Raw genomic sequence first — 23281 nt, forward strand, 5'->3', positions numbered from 1 at the left:
AGATATTTAGTATTAAACACAAACAGTACAGTGAAATTTTTAAAATATAAATTAAAACATTAAAAAGAACTGTGTTTTTTAAGGGAGGGGGAGCGGGTAGTTACTACTGCTCATAGTTCATTTACAAGATCAGAGATAGGGATTTTGTTGAAGTTCTAATAAAAAAAAAACTGACTCCTTTAAAACGCAAAAAACCACACAAAGACTTGCAATTCATTATATTTCATTTATTTTCCATATAACATTTGGATTGAAAACTACCCACATCATCTCTCCAACATTGGAGACATTGGGGCATTTCTCTAGCTGGGACAATGAGATATATATAAGTGTGTGTTCGTTTGTAAAACGTATAACTTAATTCGACAGACGTAACAACAAAAAAAGGGAATCCAGCCTCTCCCCTGACAGGCGGGAAGAATCTGGGATGGAGGGGGTACAAACTTGTACCGGTCATAAATTAAAACATAGATGAAGAATGTACAATGGAAGGCTTAGGGATTCTGACATTGCCAGACATATTATATGCCCAGAATACGTGAAGCCGTTGATGTGATATATCAATTTTCATCATTTAAAAATAAAGATTTTAAAAAACAAGAAAAAAAGACGTTATGTGCGAAGTATATTTAAGATTGTTGTTTTATTGTAACAAGTAAAGGTGGATGGAAATAGATGTAAGGTCCGACATTTTCTTTTCTACCGTTCCCCGCGGCAGATTTCTATTTAGATTACAAAATTCACTTTCTACACGTTGCCTGGTCGTGTAAAGTAACTGTTACGGGCTGTATTTAGAATTGAACTTCGATGTTTTAAAGCGAAAACAATTTATAACTGGGTGTAGCATGTTGTCCTGACATTCCTCAAAATTCTTTTTTGGTTTTTGTTTTTGTTGGTAGAATGATAATATAAATGTTTGATATAAATTTCTTTTTGGAAAACATATAATTATAGGTAAAAAAAAAATTCGCACGTAACACAATAAAAATACAGAGAATATTATTGTTTTTCTATCAAATAATATAATGGCGACTCCGTAAAAAATTATCGATTTATATTGTACCAAATGACGCATCGAACATTATTAGTAAATAATAAATGTAATTTTGCAATACTCAATACTTTTATCACTAACATAGTCTACAAAAATGTATGGATAATACTCGACTTGTAAGACCAAAAACAAAAATGTTCTAGCATACGACTGGGTCACGTGACACAAGGAACAATATTTACACATGTATGATATTCTTGTAAACACTCGCTACTGAAATCATAAAACACACTGAAGTGAGCATATCCCTGATGATGGTGGCGATAAGCATCGTCTGTTTCAAGGACTCCAATTTGGCGATCCTCCATCGTCTGAATCATTGAACTCCTACATATTATGTAACCACTCGAACACCCCCTCTCCTTTGAGACCTTTACGCATGCGTCGACATGTAGTCAAGAAACTGTGCCATTGTCCGACTAGTATTGTACACATTTCATGCCTGTACTGCGCCTGCGTGGTGAGCTTGCTGAAGCAGATGGTCCTTGCCTTCGTCTCCATCTCGCAACCTCGCTTTAGCGCGTTCGTTAAGCTTCTTTCGTTTCATGCGACGGTTTTGGAACCACACTTTTACTTGTCGCTCTGATAACTGAAGTTTACATGAAATTTCCCATCGTTTTTGACGAGTTATATAGGAACTGTTCAAAAACTCGTTCTCCAACACCATGGTTTGGTACCTCGTGTACGGTTTTCTCTTTTTTCTGCCTTTGGACTCTGTAAATAAAAAAAACCAGTTCTCATTAGATCTCTATCTCAGTTCAATAATCGGACGTCGAAGATCGTCAATGTTAATGGCCTCGAGGTCCAGAAGAGGTCACCACATACGAAGTTTTAACAGCTACTGTCTTAAACATAAAGTATTATAATGCAAATTGAAAATATATTTCCTCGTACATTTCCTTCCATCAAAGTTTTTCGTGTTCAAAATTTACATGAAAGAATGTTAAGCGAATCTCACAATGTCATTTGAATCAGTTGTACGCTGACCAAAGAACTATAGCATGTTTAACAAAAGCTGTTCAAGGAAAAAGGAAACTTTTTTGTTACTTAACCTTGAAAGAGAAATGCCCCATGATACAAACAGCGCAAAAAAGAATACTGAAATTTCTGAGCATGTTTTTTTTCTACAACCAAAAAACCGCATATTGAGTTAATAAGGATAAGCCGCATAGTCATCTCAGCATTGGAGAACAATAAGAGACCATTAAGTTTGATATTATTCGCCCCATTATGTAGAATTGACAAAATGAAATCGAGCATATGTAACCGCTGTTGTGTGTAGTCGGGCCATCATTCCAGACTCCGTTTACTGAGCCGGAATCAGCCATCTTTGATGTCCAGGGTCCACAAAACTGAGATTAGTTAAGCATTCAAGCGTGTTCATGTAACGAGGGGGCACTCAGTACTTCAGGAGTTAAATGTATCTTTTTAAACTTTAATTGAAGCTAAGGCAAAATACGAAATCAGGAAATAAAGACTACAATTTTGATTTATTTCTTGATGTTTTGTTTACGAACCATTTACCTTTATACCAATACATGAAGTAATTTTTCTTGCACGGATGGTTTTGTATTATGGGACTGGGGAAAATATAAAATGAGAGGAAATTTGAATAACAATCCGGATTAAACCATAAAATTCATAAGAAATCAATATGTAAACAATTTGATGAAATTTTATGCCACTCGCTCTAAAGGTACAAAATGCAAATCTATCCGGCTTTGACAATTCGTGCTGGATATCATTATACAACAGAAATTGGCAATCGTCTCTTTTTCCATTTTTTCCGACTTTCGTATCGTATTAATGTAATGTATCACTTATTAATTCATTAATTTATGTTGCCACTTTTTTCATTTAAAATCATATAAATAAAAAGGTTTTTACGTTATTCTGGATTAAGTTTCTAAGTGACCGAGAATTTGCATTGTCCCATTTCAGGCGTTTATGAAATTCGCACTGTGTTTTCCGTACGGTGGTAACAAGATACAAGTCAATGCAACACTTTTGACTTTTTTTTGGGTTTCAAATAAGTTGAATCACTCGTTAATAATGGTTAATCAACTTCAGAGTATTTGATAGCTGGCTATATCTTTTTACATCTGCCGTCAATTCACGGTGTTTTTTCTTAAACCCAATGCAGCGGATGTTGTCAAAATGAATTGTGTTTTTTCTCTCAGGTAATTGATTACAAATTATAGTACCGATTTCCTTTAAACACGTTTTGTATAGTTTCCTACTTTTGGCTGAACATAATGACATTGTTGTGTTATTGTTAAGCAAGGATTAAACCCCCCAAACAGTACCTTTTTACTCGTTTTATTACAAGTACATATTTTTCGGAGATCAACACAAGTCCTTGACATCCGCAATTGAATAAACATTACCCCAAATTAATCTTAAAAAATCAGATAAAATGAAAAAAAAAAATCAGTAAAATATTGTAAAATCTTATTTGTTTGGGTTACCAGCACTTGCTTTAAGCCTCTGTTTTGTTTTGTTTATTGACGTTATGCGTCTTTTGTTCATCTAGATATCTGTGTTAACGGCAGACGAAAAAAAACTAGAGCTTGAGATGTCCTGAGATGGTGAACTTTAGAAAAGACGAGGTTTTAATTAATGAAGGTGTGAAATTAACGGCTGAGACCCGGACGGTGTCTTATGTGACCGAGAAACAATAATTTGGAAATTGATGCCAGCTTAGTCTTTTGACAAATGGAAGACTTACTACACCCAGTGGACTATTAGCAAAATCGGGATCAATATCTGGTTAATACTTTTTCCCAAGAACATGCTGATGATTGCCGGGAAGGCTTAGATATTCTGCTCAACCTGGGAACTTGATATCAGGAAAAAACCATCCACGTAAATACATATATCATTTACTGCGGATGTCATTAGATAGAAGGATTCGTCTCATTGTACAACTTTGAAAATTAATTTGAATGATGTCAAACTTTTTTTGGTAATTCATGAACCAGGAGTGCATTGGGATTGTAATTTTACCGGCAGTCTTCAATGTATAACCAAATTCGCACCTGTGCAATGTATATTGTTAGGAAATAAGGGGGTTGAATGCACAATGCGGAAACTTCAAAGGTGTGAGTCTATGATATGATGGGTGCAGAGGGCCTACATACGTAATTAATGTGATCTGTGATCGCCAGTGGACAAACCTGTCACACAAGTGTGAGAGTCGGGCGGGATAGTGACGCGGTCATTATGGGGGATGATAGATGTTCAGTGCAGTCCCCGGCCCCCGACTCAACGTTCGCCTGTGCCGTCAAGGGTCAAAGCAAAGCGCCACATGTAAATGTGGATTCTACTCCGCAGTTTTGAATGTGCAAAGTTTAAAACTTGTTAATCTTGAAATTTGATAAGAAAATGAGACAGAAATTTTTACCCCCATAGCAAAGTAAATACGTTTCAATTTTTTTTAAAAAATAATCTTAGATACCTTGCATTCTTTTCTTTTTTTCAAAGAGAAGTCATTAACATTAACTTCAGATAGGACGTAAATATATTGTCCAAATATGAAATATATAATTCACAAGACATTAATTCGTATGCCCAATACTAAATACTTCCTAGTTCAGATTCCTTCACAAGAGAAAACAAGTTCGCCAAATTCTAAACTAAAAAAAAAATTACTTGTTTGCATTGCTCTTTATTGCATATGAGACGAGATTTGAGAGAGATAACTGATGCTCTAGGAGCTGCTTAACATATTGACGGCATTAAGGGTACATCAACACCCAATGACTGGCTCGCTTCATCTCTGAATAGATCAGAAAGCAGATACACCGACTCGGCGAAACTGTCTCTTCTCGTCATTTTTTGTTGAACATTTACAAATATAATACCCCATGTGAAAGCCCATGCAGTTAACCGCGCTTCATTAATATGTGCAGTTTAACGAACAGCTGCAAACTATAGTCAGCAATAATACACATCTCTAACAGTTTGTCTCCTTAACCATTTAATATTCATTTCAGGTATAACAACACATTTACTTTTGAAACTAGACTTTTCCCCCGAAAATTGATCTTTTTATAGCTTAGTTTATATGAATGCTCTTTTAATTTTTTAACGTGTCGAAGAAATAGCACACACGTATATGAACTTACCCGATGATAAGTATTGCATGTATATTGCATATTTTGACAATGGACGGTTAGGTCTTAATGAATCCAATAATTAATCAATTAATGTCAAGGAATTAGTTAAATGGGATTTTTTAATAAGGTGAAACGTTACCATAACAATTGTGTGAATTTATTCCATTAGATATCAGCGTTACGCATCGGGGACATTAGATTGTTTAGGCCAACTTAACACTAGGCGGCAAATTTTGGCAAACAGTTTAAAACAACCTCCCTTAGGAGTACTACAAGTATCTTATCGCTTTATATTTTAAATTGAAGCGAACTTTACGGTTGACAAGTTAATAAATGCAAATAATTCATGAGTTTATTTCCGTATTTCAAGTTATGTAAATACATGTTTAATAAAAAAAGTTACGTAAGGAGAGAGCCAGAGTTATGGAGGGATGTGTTTACCATGTCTCATCATTAGAAAGAAAAATTCCAACTTAGTTGCATTTGATCTAAACGACCCTAAATAAATTCCATCTTCGTGAATGTTCAAGTGTGAAATTACTCTTTTATTTGTCTGCATATTGTTTGTGCATTGATGTCACTAAAAACAGCTGATCGTTCCCCACCCAAATTTTGTTTCCAAAGAACCGGAGAAAAGTAGACTTTTTGTTCATACAAATACGTATATGTCCGAAAAAATTTTATGATAAAAAAGACATTGACATTTCAGAGCCCAGGGGGTTAGGAAAGAAGGTCCAAGTCTGATCGCCGTGGACAATGATGGATCAAGACAAGAAAAGGCACTGACAGACATGTAAAGAATATGATTAGGTACAAATCGATTGTCAATAGTCGTCAATCGGGGCCCCCGAGCACGAAAGAAATACTGCTACGGAAATTATGCAATGTGTATTTTGTTCATACACGCTTTCTCATTAATGAACGTCTCTGTTCTGTCATTCACAATATTTTTTTTTAAGCTGACAATTAATTAAGATATTACTTACTAATCTATAAACTTATTGTTTTCTAAATTCGGTCCCCATCTCTACGAGGTAGATTCGCTGTCAGATAAATTTATATTCCTCGAGTTCCATTCTTAGACAAGAAAAGGAATAATGCTATAAATAATTCAGGCATCGTTTCGGAGTGTTTCGTTGCTAAAATTGCTCAAGATATCTGTCATGCAATCCTTCATTTAAATTCGGTTAAATAAAAAATAAATACACAACAAAACACAGTCCATGTTCCGGCATAAACTTGAACGTGAACTAATTTGGTGCGGTGCACTTTTTGAATCTCAGATTCAGCTATTTCTTATTTGACAGCCCGACTGGACGAAAGAGCGAGAGATGTCGCGCGGTAGAACAAATCTCATTGCTCTTCGAGAGCACCTCATAACCAGTACCTTCTTATCATATATATGAATGGAAGACGAAAACAATTTATATAAAATTAGATTAAATTATTTATATTTAGCCTGATCATTTTTCAACTTGCAGATTTGTCTCCAAGCTGGTTCCACGTAAGTATTTTAGATATGTGTGGGAAATTTGTATTGTCTCAGCGCGCACTTCTTAATTTTCATTTGCTTCTCATTATGATATTTACAGCTTAATACGTTATTTTTACCAGTAAGCTGGGGGATATTAATATTTGCGGTGTAGGTGAAGACAGAATACGGCACAGAATAATGACACGTTAAGAATTTGTCATTCGTTCACTTCGAGCATCTACTGACGGATCATAATGGGCAGGTGCCATTATATATGAAGCATTGTTGATAATATTTATTTACAAATTCATATCCTAAATTTATCAACACTTAATTTTAAGATATTTCAAATATAGAAACGACAATGAGACACGAAATATGTTTTTTAAAAGTAGTTTTAAATTATTTAAAATGCATTTCTACCCCGAGGACGGTCGTGATGTGACACAAGGACAATAGAAGCTCTAACTTGGCTTTTAATGTATTTTGTAAATTGATTTTAATGTAATGCCATTAATGATGTTACCTTGGTTGGATGACTCTGAAGTGGCACTCCGACAGTCTATATCTCGGCCGGGGAGTGTGGGGAGACCGGGAGGGATATCCGGGTAGAAGCTGCCGTTCGTGTACCCCGCCGAATGGGCCGACGGGTACATATCAGAATATAAAGGGGGGTAGTTCCGCATGGTAGGCATAGCGTTAAGGTTCATGTGATTTAACTGCATTTGTCTACAGTTCAAATAGTCCGCTCCAGCACTAGCGAATGTGTTGTAGGGCGACTTCCCGTTCATGGCGGAGAACGAGGGCCCCAGTTGGAGGTTTCCGTACGACGCCATGGAGCACGAGTTGTGAGGGGGGATTGAGCTGTCAGTAGAGTAAGAAGGCCATCCGTTCTGGGCCCCTATGGAGGTGGTCCGGGAGATGCTGTCCTGAGCCCCGGGGCTAGAGGAGAGAATGCTGGACACAGATGTGGTCAGGCCGTTCTGGTAAAATGGAAGGGCGCCATGAGCTAGTATGTTATTTCCCGCGGTTTCCATGTTTGGTCATTCCAACTGTAATAAACAAACACCAGATGTCGGTCAATCGTGCACATTTTTATCTTTTATCATAGTGATACAAACATAAAATTTATTTTCATTCCAAGGTTGGCATAGGTCTGAACTGCGTTCCAGTTAAAATGTAACATTATAACTTATAAGGTACAATAAAACCCACATATACTAAAATAGGTAAAATATGGTATATCGAACAAGAATCATACAAAGGTTCAATGACAATGCAATGAGTAATAGAAGGGGGTTTTAATCCCAATTTACGACAGGAACACATTCTTTTTACATGAGATATATTTCAATCGAATCTTTGATACAAAAATGAAATTTAGGGAACTTGTAGACTATAAAAAGTAAAGTATAGGAAATTGATACCTCTTACCTGAAAAATACATATTGAATTAATATCTCTATTTTATGACTTCACTTCATGAGAGGTCTTTGAAAAATAAGACGTTTATATGGTATCAATGTGAATTCAATGGGGGAACTAATTTGTCAGAAATTATAATATTTCCATTTAAACTCACAAAATGCGCTCAGATATGAACATTTAAAATATTGGAAAGTGCTACTTTCTGTCTAGTACCGGGATAGAGATGAAAGAAGAAAATGTCATTCAAATTAAAGTCATTTATGACGGCAACAGATAACATCGGATGGTTGTACCGAATTTGTGAATTGAAATTCAAATGTTAATGCATCACAGCCATTTCATTAGAAGACGCAATGAAGAGATGTGAAATTTGTCGCCACAAGGAACTGGGAGCCCTCTAATCTACAATCCGATCTCGCCAAACCGTAATTAGTTTTTTAAACTCTTGACGAAATATGTAAAACTTGAAACAACACGCAAAAGGATGTTTTGACATCAGCTTTTTTTTTCTTTTCTTTGTTATTTTAATTTTTTTTAGAATCACACAGACCCGCCTTGAGAGGGATCCGAGTGCATCAACAAGCTTTAAAATTGTTATTTGTTTACAGGGAAATCATAATACTAATCCCCATCGTCATTTCATATTCAAGATTCACCCTAAAAATCGCATAAAATTTTTATGATGAATTACATCTGACGGGTCATTGCAATGAGCCAGAGGAAAGAGAGAAAAAAAAATAAAATCAACTAAATAAAATTAGAAACACGCATGCACATCCTTTCTTTGGAACACAAAATTAAAAACCTACCTTGAACAACGATAAAAAATCCAGCCATCCGATAGTAAAATATCACTTAAACATATTTATGTTACTATCACATGTAAAATGATAATACTGTAGCGATACTCATAAATACACCAATGTCTTCAAAGCTCCAACACTCAGTGACCTATGACCCTACAACATTCCATATTCAACGAATAAAAATATAGAGCTGTCAATTGAACCACGTGATAATTCTCCTCCAATCAGATAATTGACAGTGTATTGGCAATTCGTTTCTTTCCCCGAGAGAAACTATGGGTTCTTGATGAATTCTTCGATGCAAAATAAAGGCGTATTAGGTATTTACTACGCTAGGATTTCTCTGTTTGGTTTAATCGGAAAATTATGATTATGATCACACAGAGGGTACATTTTACGTTTATATTACCCTTGCCGGTCATGGGAACTAACTGTTTGAATATTCATGAGCCGTCTTCCTGCAGCCAATCAAATTACAGACAGTATAAAACCCGTGAATCGCCCATTTACGAGTTCGATTGTAAATGTGTAATTATCGCGGAACCGACAAATTGCACATGTTTGGAGCAAGGATACAGGTATCCAAAGCTCACAATAAGAGGATGGGCATTATAAATTTTATGAACCCTTTTGAAGTTCCCGATCAGGGGGATTAAAGAAATAATCGAAGTGTAGCCTCTTGAAATTTTAGCCCAGCGCACAGCCGTACAGTGCGTTGTGTAAATCATCGGCCAGCCATAAGCTAGATTGTAAAAAAGCATTTACAGCGCCCCGGGCCTAACCTCAATATCAAAAAAGAAATACAAGTTTTATTTATTCAACGTGTAACGTGCGACAACTCAATTTCTTCATTTCATTTAAATTCGGGTTTTTTTTTTATAGATTCGTCTGGGGTTCAAAGAAAAATTTGGAAACGAGATAGTATGATTTATTTCTCTATGTAAAAAATTGTTTACATCAAAATAACTACGAAATGTCATTAATTCTTAAACTATATAATTTAAAAATATTTAATTAAAGACCCTTGTAAAGATAAACTGTTTTTGTGTATTAAAAAAAGATTGTTTTGTTTCTTTTGCCCCTTCATGGCCGTTGATTAGACGACAATAAACATCTATTAAATATATATTAATATTATTTCAGTCTTTTTTTCCTGAAATATTGCGCTTAATTTAAAGTGTATTAAATGTTGATCTTGTGATGCGTTTGTAAAATAAAAAAAAGGTACAGTTTTTATCATTTCCGTTGGGACTTCAAACAATGAAAAAATAAGTACAAATGTTTATAAAACTTCTTGTATCTTTAACAACAAATGACATTTTTGTGTGGTTTTTAAAAAAAAAGATTTATCGGCTTTTAAGACACAGTAATCGAATAATATTATGCATAAAATCACTATCAGTCAAAAAAAAATTATTTGTCAATTTATATAAAGAAAAAAATGTATACCTTTATATATATTTTTGTATTTCTCGAAATAGTTCTTATTTTACATAGAAACAATTTTTTGAATGATAAATAAACATTACCACACAAACAGAGGCCCGCGCTGTATATAGCGAGGCGTTTGACGTTTGATGTAGATAACTTTGATGTATATATAAAACTGAAACGTTTTCTCACGCTGTCTACGATATAAAAAAGTCGCCAAGAAAACTGCGCAAGGTCACGCTATGTCACGGCCCGATTGGACACCAAAACATCAGTGTCATGCTGTCAAGTTCCCGGGATACACCGGCCAAACCTTACGTAAATTCCCGGACCTAGTCCTAATCTGCATAACACAACACTGATGTGTAGTTAATAAGTAAAACTGACCGACACGAAAGACAGGTGAGGAAGCTGGTGTCACCTACGTCATGTTTTCATTTATATGACAGTTGAGATTGTGTATTGGGCAGGAATGATCAAAAAATTGAAGATCACGAGATTTTCAATGCTAAATATATCTTTAAGAAAATTATTTCAAAAGAGTAGGATTCTTAGAAGTTTGGTAAAAATTCTAAAATAAAATTTCTTTCATGAATGAATTTTGTTTTCATTCATTCAAGAAAATGATAATAAAAGAAGCATAACCTTACCATAAACAAACTATAAATTCCCGGTAAATCAGGCCAATGAAACAACGATGCAAACTCGATCACGGGATTTTAGTACTGACATAAAATGGTAGGAACCTGCTTTGGTTTTCTACCTAGTGAAATGACATCATTATAGAAATGACCCCGTTTGAAGTCTTTGAGACCCATCATTACAAAATTCAACAGATAATTTCAAATTTCTTTAATGTATTTTCGGTCTGTTTGAATTCCTGTCCGTTGCGACGGTTTATAGGAATCACATATGGATTCCACGGGGTAGCCATATTAAGCAGATTTCAATTAGTGTTTCCCTCGCGCGGGGGTTCATTTTATCTCTGTCCGAGGTATCCTGTCCCCCCGCGCGTCCGGTGCTACTCGTAATTTTACATCTCATTATTGATTTTAATGTCCCGTTAACGTTTTTCGACTTCAGCCCTGCCGAAACCAAATGACCAAACGTTACGTGATTAATGGTCAATTCTTCAGTAACAAAGCGCTCGTGGACAGCGCCAAAAATTCTGGCGCTCAAATTATATCTTTGTGATATCTTTTCAGATTAACCATGAAATAAGTTTGCTTTCGGTGTATTATTTAAAATTTAAAAAAACATTCTTTTAATTTAAAATAACAATTATTGAAAATTTAACAAAAAGGTTTTTCATGAAATAGCATATTTTTGAATGCTTCGATTACACGTTTGACAACTAACTCTATAGCGTCTGTTTGAAGGCAAAGATTTTAGCGTTTTTATTTTTTTAAGCATAAATCGGAATATGAATGAGTAGGGTATCAAATAGCAGACATTGGAGACCGGCACCGGACCACCATTATCAGCCTGATGTAAGATTTCAATAAAATCGGTCCTAAGCTGCTTAAACTGAGACTTAAACACTCATTTATGATTACTAAATGGACACAAAGTGGCTTTTCATTACTGCTGAATTGTTTTTAACAAGTGATTGCGTTGTGCTGTATGTATCAGCGAATAAAATTGTGTATTGCGAAGTAAAATAACAACAAAATTCTACCAAATTGTGAATAAATGCCATTTGTATGAGCGATATCAGGCATTATCTTGTAAAACAAGACATAAAGCCGACCTTTATTGTTCCTCTATCATACCATGTCTTCATAAAATGTCATAAATGAAATCATGTCACGTGATTGTTTTATCATCTGCCTCGACACTCTCATTGAACAAACGTGTGACGGAATCTAACCATTTTGTCCACTTTTACTACACCTTAAAAGTATTACGTCCAAATCTTCTCGGACTTCAAAGAATTTAAATTGGAATTGAAAATCAAGCTCGACTTTTTCAATTTTTTTTCTGTCATCTCAATACATAAAATTTAAAGGCCAGACAAAAGCCCAGTACTTCAAAAGAAATTAACAGAAGGTTGTAAAACAATTAAAAGGTCATATAAGTTTTTTTAACTGATGAACAGTTAATCCGACCCGCTGGACGAGCGATTGTCCGGTGCGATACCAGTATCGAAACAGGAAAAGCCGTGTTCTCTTGTACAACACCCCAGACAAACATGGCGAACGCTAATGGATGACAAAAGCCGGACATTATTATTAGATGGATTAAAATAACACCACACAAGTTGAGTGATCAAGTGTGTCCGCCGGCTACCGGTCGACAATGGTCGGCTATTGGTCGTAAAATCGTTTTCAAGCGAGTCCAAAGAGACCGCTCGATAATTAAAATGTAAGCGGACTCTCCGGACATCGACGCAGGAATAATGGATCCCCCGGGTACATTTCATTCTCACTGTCTTAATTCGTCTTTCCAACTCTGAAGGATTGTAAAGAGAAGCTCGTGTTTTCTTGTAAATTAAGATCGATTGATTGAAAAATAAAACAATCCGCAAAATTATATTTTGATTAGATAATTTGTGATCGATCGATTTAATTTTGACAAGTATGTTTGTACAAATTTCTTTTTATTTCAACACGTCGATTAAGAAAATATTTATATTAATATTATTGATACAAAGACAAATATGAACTAAAATTATCTATCATTATGTCTTTCCCGATATGCTTAATTTCTTCATATAAAATAGAAAACATTGTCATGAACAAAATTTTGATTTTAAAGAATATGATTTTTTGTAAAGCACAATTTCAACAAAATGAATAAGACAATTTGAAAATGGATTGGTCCTTTTTTTTCTAGAAATTTCTATTGAATCGAAAACTCTGATTTACTACAAATTTGGAATTAGTTTGGATTGAGAGTGCGTGAATATTTATGACAAGGACCGTAATTTGTCCCCGTATCTCGGCCCATCAGACGGACAAACTTTTCCTGGCCAAAAGATGATAGGCAGTTTTATTTCTCAGAATTATGAGAGCCGTACTTTATGCTTCCTTTTGACTTCCAAATTAGTTTTCATTTAATCCCGTATAATGGAATGTATATTCAAGTCGGGCTTGGGAGCCAAGTCCCGGCAATTTTCGCGCTCACTAGCTCCTTTCAAGTTAGGATTGAATTTTTGGATAAGCGGATGCGTTCTTGTTTCTCGTTAGCGCAACATGACTTAACGAGGACATACTTGATTAACAGAGACCGCGTATCCATCGGATAATGGCGGTTAATTCATTGGATTAGTCCTAGGTTAATGAATAAAATTAATCGGTCGGAAATTCGGCCCTGTTCTTGATTGTTATGGTCAAAACAAGACGCAGACGAAGACTTACTGTAACCTAACACCTTTCATCATCTGAAGACATCGCAGCATCTCGTAATATTGGCAATGCAGCTAAACTACTAATTTTTGAAACAAGATAGCAGGCATTTCATCAATAATCTACACAGGGATTGCAAACAGATAAAAGAAACCAAATATCAAATGGGCTGGTGGCTCGGAAAACTATAATTTAAAGAATATTGACAAGCGTCCAATTTTGCTGGATACATGTCCTTCAATAAGAAACATTTGCAAAAAACTTGGTAAGATATGATTATATGAAATAAGGGAGTTATTTTCAAAGCAATCAGAAACACAGATGGTTTTGTCCCGCATCTAAAAAGTGAAGACAGTTTGAGAAACACAATCCAAGAGAGACAACTGTTACTGCTTTGTTTTATATTGTAATATTGCATCACTCAGGAAAGAGCCAAAACAATGGCACAAGGTTTTGGGGCTACGGATAATTATGGTCAGGAAAAAAATGATTGACCCCTCGGTCCTATAGACCGGCAGGTGCGACAAGGTGTGGAACTGTAAAACCAGTCCGTATTTTAGTCTTTCCCTACACGTGTTTTGATCCTGAAAAAAGCATAAGACGCATGGAAAATTGGGGGAAAGTGGACATTTATGAGTAAATGATGAGGTATGAGGTGCGGACTTTCGCACCTGCACTAACACCTTTATATCGGCAAGCGGTTACAGGGAATATCCCGGTAGGTCCCTGAACATGGAACAGTTAGGTGACACCTGCATCGTCTACCGTTAATATTTTATATGTTCGGACAGAAAGTAATTATCTATATACATCATTTTGTAAGTTTTGTATAATCATTCAGCTTACTTCTTTTGACAATTATTTATAGAATATAAGGAATTGATAGAAATGTGATAGAAATTTACAGAAGCTATATCGACCTACTCTGAATTGTATCAAAGCATTTAAAATTGAAAACGGGGAGATCATTACAAAGTCAGCACCCTACACAGTAGATCTGAATAAAATATATTCTCTATCATCAAATTATCTCCCCTGGACGTAGCTATCTGCGAGAATTTACGAGATTGGGACCGACTTGTTGTCGTGTGTGGCCGGGTGGTGGCGCGGGTATCGTGTTTACGTGTGGGATAATTACATGCCATCCTCCCTGGTTATTTATGCCTGGTATTCGGAGAGTTTCCGGATTCTTCGTATGTAGGTGTCACAACCGCATGATTGTTACAGACTATTTAAAACCTAGTGATACAGCCGTGATGCGCTTTGTCGCCAAAATCATTTAATTAAGTTAAACCCGGTGCAACAAATTCATGTCTGAATAATGCAACACGATGCATTGTTTTCTATCTGCGACAGATCTCCATTACGACACAATTTTTATAAAGCCCCCGGGAAATAAAAAAAGGTGATAAACAATACTTATACGTTTGGCTATTTTTGTTAAAGACGGCAAAAATCATGTGAATTTATAAATAAAAAAATAAGTATTGATGCAATAACTCTTAACAATAATCAAACAAAGCCTATAGATTTGCCCGTGGCTTTTTCGTTCTATCATGCAGACTGTTTCTTGACTTTTCAATTAGGAGTGTTTAAACCACAACTCCCAGTAATTACGTCTCGATAATATCAACCTTATAAAAAGATAATTCAAATCAAACCTTCTTGCTACATGTTATTTAGTAAAAGGGTCAAAATTAGTAAGGAAATAAACGTCTAAAAATTTTCAAAGTTAATAACTTTGCAAAATTTTCTCTGCAATATATAGATGTATACATTATGGAAACTGCTTTTTGATGTTTCTTATGCTAGCTTTTCCCTTGCTTTGTTGGAGTTTTGCATCGTAGGTGGTACAGTACATAGACCACTATTCTGGCCAGTGGTTGGGTATGGCGAGATGACTGGTCCCAGTCACACGGCCTGGGGCCCACATTCCGCTCCAACTCACCAGAGACCGAGATTAATGGACCACAACTTACCCCTATCTCCGTCGATGGATTTCTCACAAAGTTATCAAAAACATTAAGAATAATTGTTACTTCCAGTCAAAACTGACCAACTTAAGAACAAACGAGGGAAAATCAGACCAGCACTTATTGTTATTGTTCCTGTGTCTAATGCGAGGCTTAGGTTCTTGTAGCATTTACATGTGTGGGGGTTCGAGGAATCTTTGCCATCCAGTTAACTTTTAAATGGACATCCTTTTATATCAAAGCATTTTTTTTATCTATCAGTACTAAATATATATAAAGTCCTTCATAAAACCATAATGTAAAAGTCACTTCTTTTGTATAAATGCACAAGAAATACTTTACTCCCCTTGCAACACTTCTGAGGCTTTCATTCACTTTACAGTGCATTAGAGAGCCAAAATATATCAAACATTTATACGGTTGTGCAAAGTATCTACATAAATAAACTTGAATAATTTACAAAAAAATGAAGGAAGAAAAAACCCCAGCACAATAGCTATTTGGAATATGCAATCAAATTTTTGGTCAAATTCTTTATGAAGTAAATTCTGGGGTGAGACAAGATTGTGCAAAATGAGTCTGGAAATCTGTCAGTGCTCGTGTAAAATTTCATTTTCAGTGAAGCATCCGACTTCCCGGTCTTCAAGATGTTTGCACCCACAAGTACAAAAACCCGGAGATCAGATTTCCATTTCAAAGATTCCTGGTTTTTGCAAGAGTTTCTGCTGCTTAGACCCAGCATTATGTCATAGAATCAAAACCGTCTGATGTTAAAAGTCAAATCAGCTTTTTAGAAAACTCACAAAAAAGCTTACCTATATAAAGAGCGGCTGTGACAAAGCTATATTTGGCTTGGTAGTCATACTTAATAAATTCGCTGCTTCCGATAAGCGTTCTCCCGTGTATTCTGGTTTTTAAATCCCACCATCAACCTCTGTTCATTTGGCATCTCCTGCATTGTAATTACCTAACTCATATTGCTGGTAACTTTAACACCTTCCAATCGCAAATTATACAGGACCCAGTTATAATCAGACAATTTAATTTAGATCTATGTTGCTTTTAGAATCGTAATTTGTATTTTAATGAGGTGCATACTTTACTAAATAGTCCCAGTGCAGATAGAACATCTAGTGAGTTACGATGGCATTGCGACAATCACAAGGCGATAGTTCCCGCGGACGATTTTCGGATATTCTATATCATCAAGTTATCGACTTGCATTTTTTGTTCTGTTCAATTCAAGCTCCATGCAACAATTACACCATCGTATTTCAAAACATAAGTTCCGGTATTTTTGTCGTAAAGACCGGAGGGTTATCTAAAGGACACGATTTGAGGAAAAATAGAAACAGTATGGATTTCTAATTTTGTTGATTTTGTTTTCTTATATTGCTAATACAGCATTGTCTAATTCCGCACTTCCGTTGAAGAAACACGTAGTATTTACTAAACTGAATAATATCGAGCATAATTTCTCTTTTATACGAAGGTTGAAATAATTTAATTAATTATACAGAATGATGAATTTCTCGTGATGCAGCAAAGAAAGAACGAAATGATCGTGTATGCCTAGTTCAATGGGTGGGAAGTCACAATCCAATTAAATAACATTGACTTCACTTGTATCGATCGATCTTAGTCATGTTTTCTCGAGTACTGATGAAACTTCACAGGTATTTCCTAATGCATACATTTTAAAGAGCTTACAATTTAATCACATTAAATTGAAAAATTAATTAGACACTTTTATGACAAAAAGGGCACGAGTTTTCTTTTGAATAAAACGTAATTAAAGTTTGTCGATAAATCCTCTGCCAGGAAAAAAAAATCAGCAAATTCTAAGTTAATTTCACGTGTTTTAAACATTTAAAATATAGTACACAAAGATTAATGTAATCGACTGGAAAATGTGAGTGATTAATTACAATATTTATTCAAAATTAGGTACATTTCATAATTTTCAATAACACATTTTAAAAAGACTGAGTGATCATCAAAATAACCATTAGATCTACCTTAATATTTTGTATATGGTTTGTTTAGCTTTCAATTATTGTTGAGTAAAAAAATAATTGAGATATTTCAGACTTTAATCTGGAGCAATATTTTATATTTTTATACGGAGCTCTTCTACTAAAGGAGGTCAATATATTCTATAAATTACCAAAACCATCCAACCCTCTTAATTGAAAGATAAATCCAAGAGTGAAAAAACCCAAAACAAACTACACCTATCAATGGAACAATTGTGGTTACAAATCTTTTTTCTTAAATTGATCAAGTTCAATGAACTAAGGAAAGAATAAACATTTGCGAGACAACGAAAACTCGAAACTCGGCTACAAGGAAGACTTTTCAACTTGTAAACTTCAGCCACTGATATGCTTCAGATATGTGGCTTAATAAAATTACCTTTGGTCGTGATTGTAATGCATCGTAACTCAAACATTTATCAATCACTTATTGTTTGTAACTTGTCATTTCTTTGAATTAAGATGCTGATTGAAATGCATCGTAACTCAAAATTTGAACAACAACTTATCATTTGTAAATTGTCTTTTCTTGGAATTAAAATGTTGCACAGTCTAAACTGCAGCATTATAATACAAAAGTAATCCCTACTTACGTATGAACTTCGTTTTGGAAATCCTGAAGTACATGTACATGTACTGACGAAATATATATTTGCAACTCTATTAGTTCTTAAAATGACAATGGGAATAAAGATGCTTTTCAAAAAAAAATATGATACATACTTGCACATGTACGCTAAAATAAAATGATTTTTCTTTGAATTTTACAAGTGCATAAAGAGGACTTTTACAACGAGAAACATTGGGTATAGACAGAAACAGAGGAACTTAAACTATTATGTTGGTATTCTTAATCATCCTTTTTGTGTAATGAAAAAAAAATCAAATTGATATATTGAGAAGACATAACAAAACAATATATTCAAATCAGACCAAAGGGCATGCTGTTACGAAGAAAGAAGAGATTTTTAGATAACAAGAAATATACCTAAAAATATCATTGTTTTCTTTCAATTTTCTTATAATGAAAAAATCATGCAATATTTTCGACCTGACAACAGATGCTGTATTCTAAATAGGCCAAAGGGCAGGAATTTATGAAGATAAAACCCAGATTGTAGGTCAATCATACATATACCTATATGGTTGGGGTTGTATAGTGAAAATATTAAGTGATATTTTTGACATAACAGATGATGTATTCTAAACAGGACAAAGGGCAAGTCTTCAGCATTGTGATAGGGAGCTAGCAGTATACCACACACGTCACACTAATGAAGGTGTTTACAATAACAGGCCGAATGAGAGGGTCTATGTCGATACTTTGTACAAATTATTTACGTCTGTCTCTCTGATCAGCAAAATAGTTTATTTACATACGCGCAGCATATTGTAATTTTTAGGGTCTAACTATTTCTTTGAATGATTTGATTTAGGAAGTTGTCTTTTTCATTCACAGAAGTAAGCAACATGTTCTGCTATTTGTGTATTTTCTGCAAATTCCTGACCAAAACAGAACTGCATCAGTTGTAAAAAAGCAAAGAGAAAGAGAAGGAGGGGGAAAGGAAGCCCATAGCTGATTATCATTCATTATGAGAACGGCTTTGTCTGTAACTATGCGTTTTATAAGCATCCAAAACCCCGAAAGATAAGACAGTGTTTTCACGTTGGGGTTAAGCAAATCCAAGGGTTATCCAAAGTAAGCTAGAATGCATATTACACATGTTGACGATTTTTATGGGTTCCGATAACATATGCATATTCCAACGTGAGAATAGTTACACGTTTTTTGTTGTTGATGCAACATGCAACATTGCTGTTTTTTGACATAAGCTCGGTATGGTTTAGTTTGCCTACATCCGTGTCTCCTGGGGGACACGCCTTCTTTACCAGAGTACCCCAGGACTTGCGAGGTATCAGGAGATACATAGGGTTATCTCGTACAAAATAAACCAAACAGATGCCAGCTATCTTCAGCTCAAAAGTCTGCTTTACACAACCTTAAAAACAAGCCACAACTCGCCCTCACATATCCCGGGTCACACCTGATACCAAAATAGATAGGAGTCATAGAACCATGGTCATAATGGACTACTCTGCATTACAAGATGGTGAGGGGACTCCTTGTTTTCCTCCAAGCCACCCACCCACCCCCTCTTTCTCGTACTCTCTCTCTCTTTTCATTTGATAGGATGTTTAATTTTGATCAACACTAACAAATGACAAAGACGAAAATTCAAAGGCTACAATACATGTATATTTTCTCAAGAAAAATGATATCAAAAAAGCCTTAAGATACTATTACTGAAAGTTCAACACGGGTGGACAATTGTGTCTTATTTGTAGCATAAAATATGCCAATGATTAGGAAGCTTGGCTTTGGTTGGAATTTATCCATCCTATCATTACAATTTTGTGGTGGGATTCCTTTCTACCATTATGAGTAATTCAAGCAAGTGTTGCTCCAAAGTCAACATGGGCAGGGAACCTGTTGTGACGAAGAACTCCATCACATCGATAAAGAAAAATTCACTTCCAAGAAAACGGTTTACAAAAATATTGTACAACAGCCAATATGGGTCAGAAACCTATTATACTGACTAAGAATGACCGCGCATCGATTGTTAAAAATAAATTTCCAAGAAAACGGTTTATATAAATCATAATTACATATATAAAGTTAGATAATACTTATTTGCATACGAGACCGCTGAGTCCTGTTATCGTCTGTCACGTGACTATTGTGTTTCCTTTCACAATAATGTTTTATCCGTTTGTAATGATCAATAAACATGTCACATTGTTAATTTCTAAATTATTTATTTGATAGATGGAACTACGATTTTTACAATATGACAACGGAAAGAATGGGTTTTTTTTTGTTTTTTTGTTTTTATAAAATATCAAATTTATAATGACTGTCAATTTGGTTTAGTTATAATAAATATATACAGAATATTAATATGCTGACATATAATTAAACAGAAAGATCATAACTTTAGAAAAGAAAAGGGGGTAAATAAATAATTTTCTAGATCTACAATATTATTTTTAAAATTGGTTATTAAATATTTATAGCTGTACATTTCTACTGTTTATCATATTAAGATTTAAGTTAAAGAGAGGACATTTATAGACATTAACACTGTCTGGGAAATAAAAAAAACTTCATTAGTTAATATTAAAAACAGCGAAAAAGTATTTTCACAGTACCACACAAAACAAGATGTAGGTTTGAGGTTTTACCTGAATGCCATCCGTAAATTCATAATTGATAGACCCAGAGGACTCCCAAAGACACACAGAATGTCACCATCGCTTCAGTCACAAAAACACTACATGGTCTAGTTTATCTAGATTTGTTAAATATTAATCAAAATGCGAGATCTCAGAGCATTTGTGAATTTTGAAAATGTGATTATGGCGGTATTGTATATCTGAACACTTTCGCTGTAGTAAAATCAATAAATCGTGATCTTCTGCATTAAACCCTACCCCCAATGCACGTGTATCGATTTCACAAGATGAACAGTCGTAACAAAAGTTTGATTATCGCTTAACACAGAATTTACTCAAAAGACAACATCTCTTGCAATATCCTTCAAATTCTAAACATCTGCTTTTCACAATCATTATTTACAGATTGAATTTCTTTTACAACACGTGCCAAAGTTGACATTTATATTTATTTATATATTTTGGAATAAATGTTCTTACCCTAGGAAGACTTGCTATATTTCCCAGAGAGAAGCCCCTGAGATGCTCAGAAATCCGGAGGTCTGTGTTAAAACTTGTGTGAATTATGTCAAGTGTTATAGTCGAATAACACTTGTTCCGAATCTAGACACAATGTTATATTTACATTATAAATCATTCCTTGGAAGGAACATATTCCACCCCACACAGCCAACACCAATTTTATTAACTTTGATATTTTTCCCCCTCTCTCTCTCTTTCTCTCAGTTTTGACGTCCACAAATTATAGAAGTTTTTAAGAATTCTTTTTTAGAAAATTATACCAGAGATCTACAACAAAGTTCTTTTACTTTTGTGGTCTGAAAGGTTATAATTGCGATGGGATAGATTTTACTTCGCATTTAGAAACCATTGATGGGAAATCTCTATTTGACAAAAGTCAAAATTCTTGCATGATGTCACCCGAAGAATATCTATGTTTGATTTGTAGTAGCGAGACGGAATACTAATTACTTGCCACCTAGAAACAGTCGTAAATTACCCTTCAAAGTCTCCCTATGTTTGCCGCCAGGGAATAACATTTACATATATAGGACTGTAACCTTAAATTATCTGTTTTGGATTTTTTTTCTTCTCATGAGGTTTAGCATTTGAAATTATTGCCTCACATGATCATTGAATTTTTCTGTTGAAAAAAAAAATGATAAAAAAACATTTTGTTAAACAAAAAAGAAATATGTATTTTTTTTTACAATTTAAAAGATAAAAAAAAAATGTTTGTTAAGGTAAAAAAGTTTTCTCGTGGACGTTTACATGAAAGCATGTACTTTAAATTTCATGGAAATGTTACCCAAAAAATTCTAACTTCTATTGAAGAATATTATTCATTGGTTCCCTGCTGTCATCAGTTGTTTAAAGTCTAAGTATCGAGTTCTCGCAAATTGCACAAAATTGATTCCGGACTCGTAAATCCGGGTCATAAAAGGAAATTTAGCCATTGTATGTTAAACGACAAAAATGGTTTTCGGCAATTTTTACCCGGGGTCTTGGATTGTAAAGCATCGTAATTTCCGTACCCCGCGATCGTAAAACAAATCCCGCCCAGCTTCGTTGCCCCAGAGCTTTTCAGAAGGGAGAAAAATACATAAAAATTGCCATAATAATATAAACTACCTCTATTTACCCATGCCCTGTTTAATAAAATTAACAGAAAATCCCCAAGCCTGGACAACTATGGACAAAAATATTATCGTAAGTCACTCGTATTAATTTGCATATCTGTTTGTAAAAACAAATCCCGGTTTTTATGACGCATGTTTTGAATCATGCATTGGATTAAGCAATATTTTCACTTTTATAAAAATTAATCAGAAGATGATTTACCTGGAGAAGGACAGGCAGGAAAAGTATCCGAAGTGTGTAGTCTATCATTCAATGTGGACCTCGGACAGAATGATCTGGCCGAATAACACTGTGGGACAAATCAAAGGGATCGCGTCGGTCGCCGATCGAGTGACACAAATCAGGGACCCTCCATCGAACCCAGGTGGGTGATAGTACTCATTCCAAAACAAGAAATTGTGCAGAAAAGTCACTGAGAAATTTGCTAAGCCATCTTTAATCGTGAAGCAGTTTACACACGACGAGAAAAAAGTCTACCCATCCGCAACAACAAATAGCCCGTGTTCCAGCGTGTATTACTACGAGCACCTAACGGCCTTGCCGTAGCAGCTTTGATGCTCAGGTTTACTTTGAAATTCCTTAAGACACCTGCAAAATCCCAGATGCTAGAAGCAAGTTTTTAATTTCTACTGCATCCTTGGTCACTTTCACAATACGCTTTTTACAGTGGTGTATAATTTTGCGTCTATTTCTCTGCGGTTCAAACTAGGGAAGTCCCATACAAACCTAGTCTAGT

The 23281-nt window shown here is 34.9% G+C and overlaps 1 protein-coding gene and 1 long non-coding RNA gene across 7 annotated transcripts in view; one reads left to right on the forward strand and one right to left on the reverse strand.

Moving 5' to 3' along the window:
- Positions 1–212: 212 nt before the first annotated feature.
- Positions 213–23281, reverse strand: part of LOC105323257 (homeobox protein abdominal-B) — a 77502-nt gene continuing 54433 nt past the window's right edge. For 2 of the 6 annotated variants that reach the window (XM_034459077.2, XM_066084139.1), the window contains 2 exons: positions 7173–7698; positions 213–1768 (listed from right to left, as the gene is read on the reverse strand). In XM_034459077.2, the coding sequence (XP_034314968.1) occupies positions 1491–1768; positions 7173–7683 (789 nt within the window). In that variant the 5' untranslated portion in view covers positions 7684–7698 and the 3' untranslated portion in view covers positions 213–1490. Of the gene's footprint in view, positions 1769–7172; positions 7699–8080; positions 8105–8883; positions 9235–20913; positions 21054–22746; positions 22890–23281 lie in introns of those variants that run through there. The other 4 variants (XM_011422322.4, XM_066084138.1, XM_011422319.4 and 1 more) reach the window with 4 other exon arrangements.
- The window catches only part of LOC136275326 (uncharacterized), a 4173-nt gene continuing 3429 nt past the window's right edge, over positions 22538–23281 (forward strand). Inside the window, exons 1-2 of the long non-coding RNA XR_010713897.1 lie at positions 22538–22614; positions 22735–23281. The exon at positions 22735–23281 is cut by the window's right edge and continues 137 nt beyond it. This is a non-coding gene — a long non-coding RNA (uncharacterized lncRNA). The remainder of the gene's footprint in view (positions 22615–22734) is intronic.

Source organism: Magallana gigas, chromosome 5 (assembly GCF_963853765.1).
Source record: "Magallana gigas chromosome 5, xbMagGiga1.1, whole genome shotgun sequence".
Taxonomy (NCBI): domain Eukaryota; kingdom Metazoa; phylum Mollusca; class Bivalvia; order Ostreida; family Ostreidae; genus Magallana; species Magallana gigas.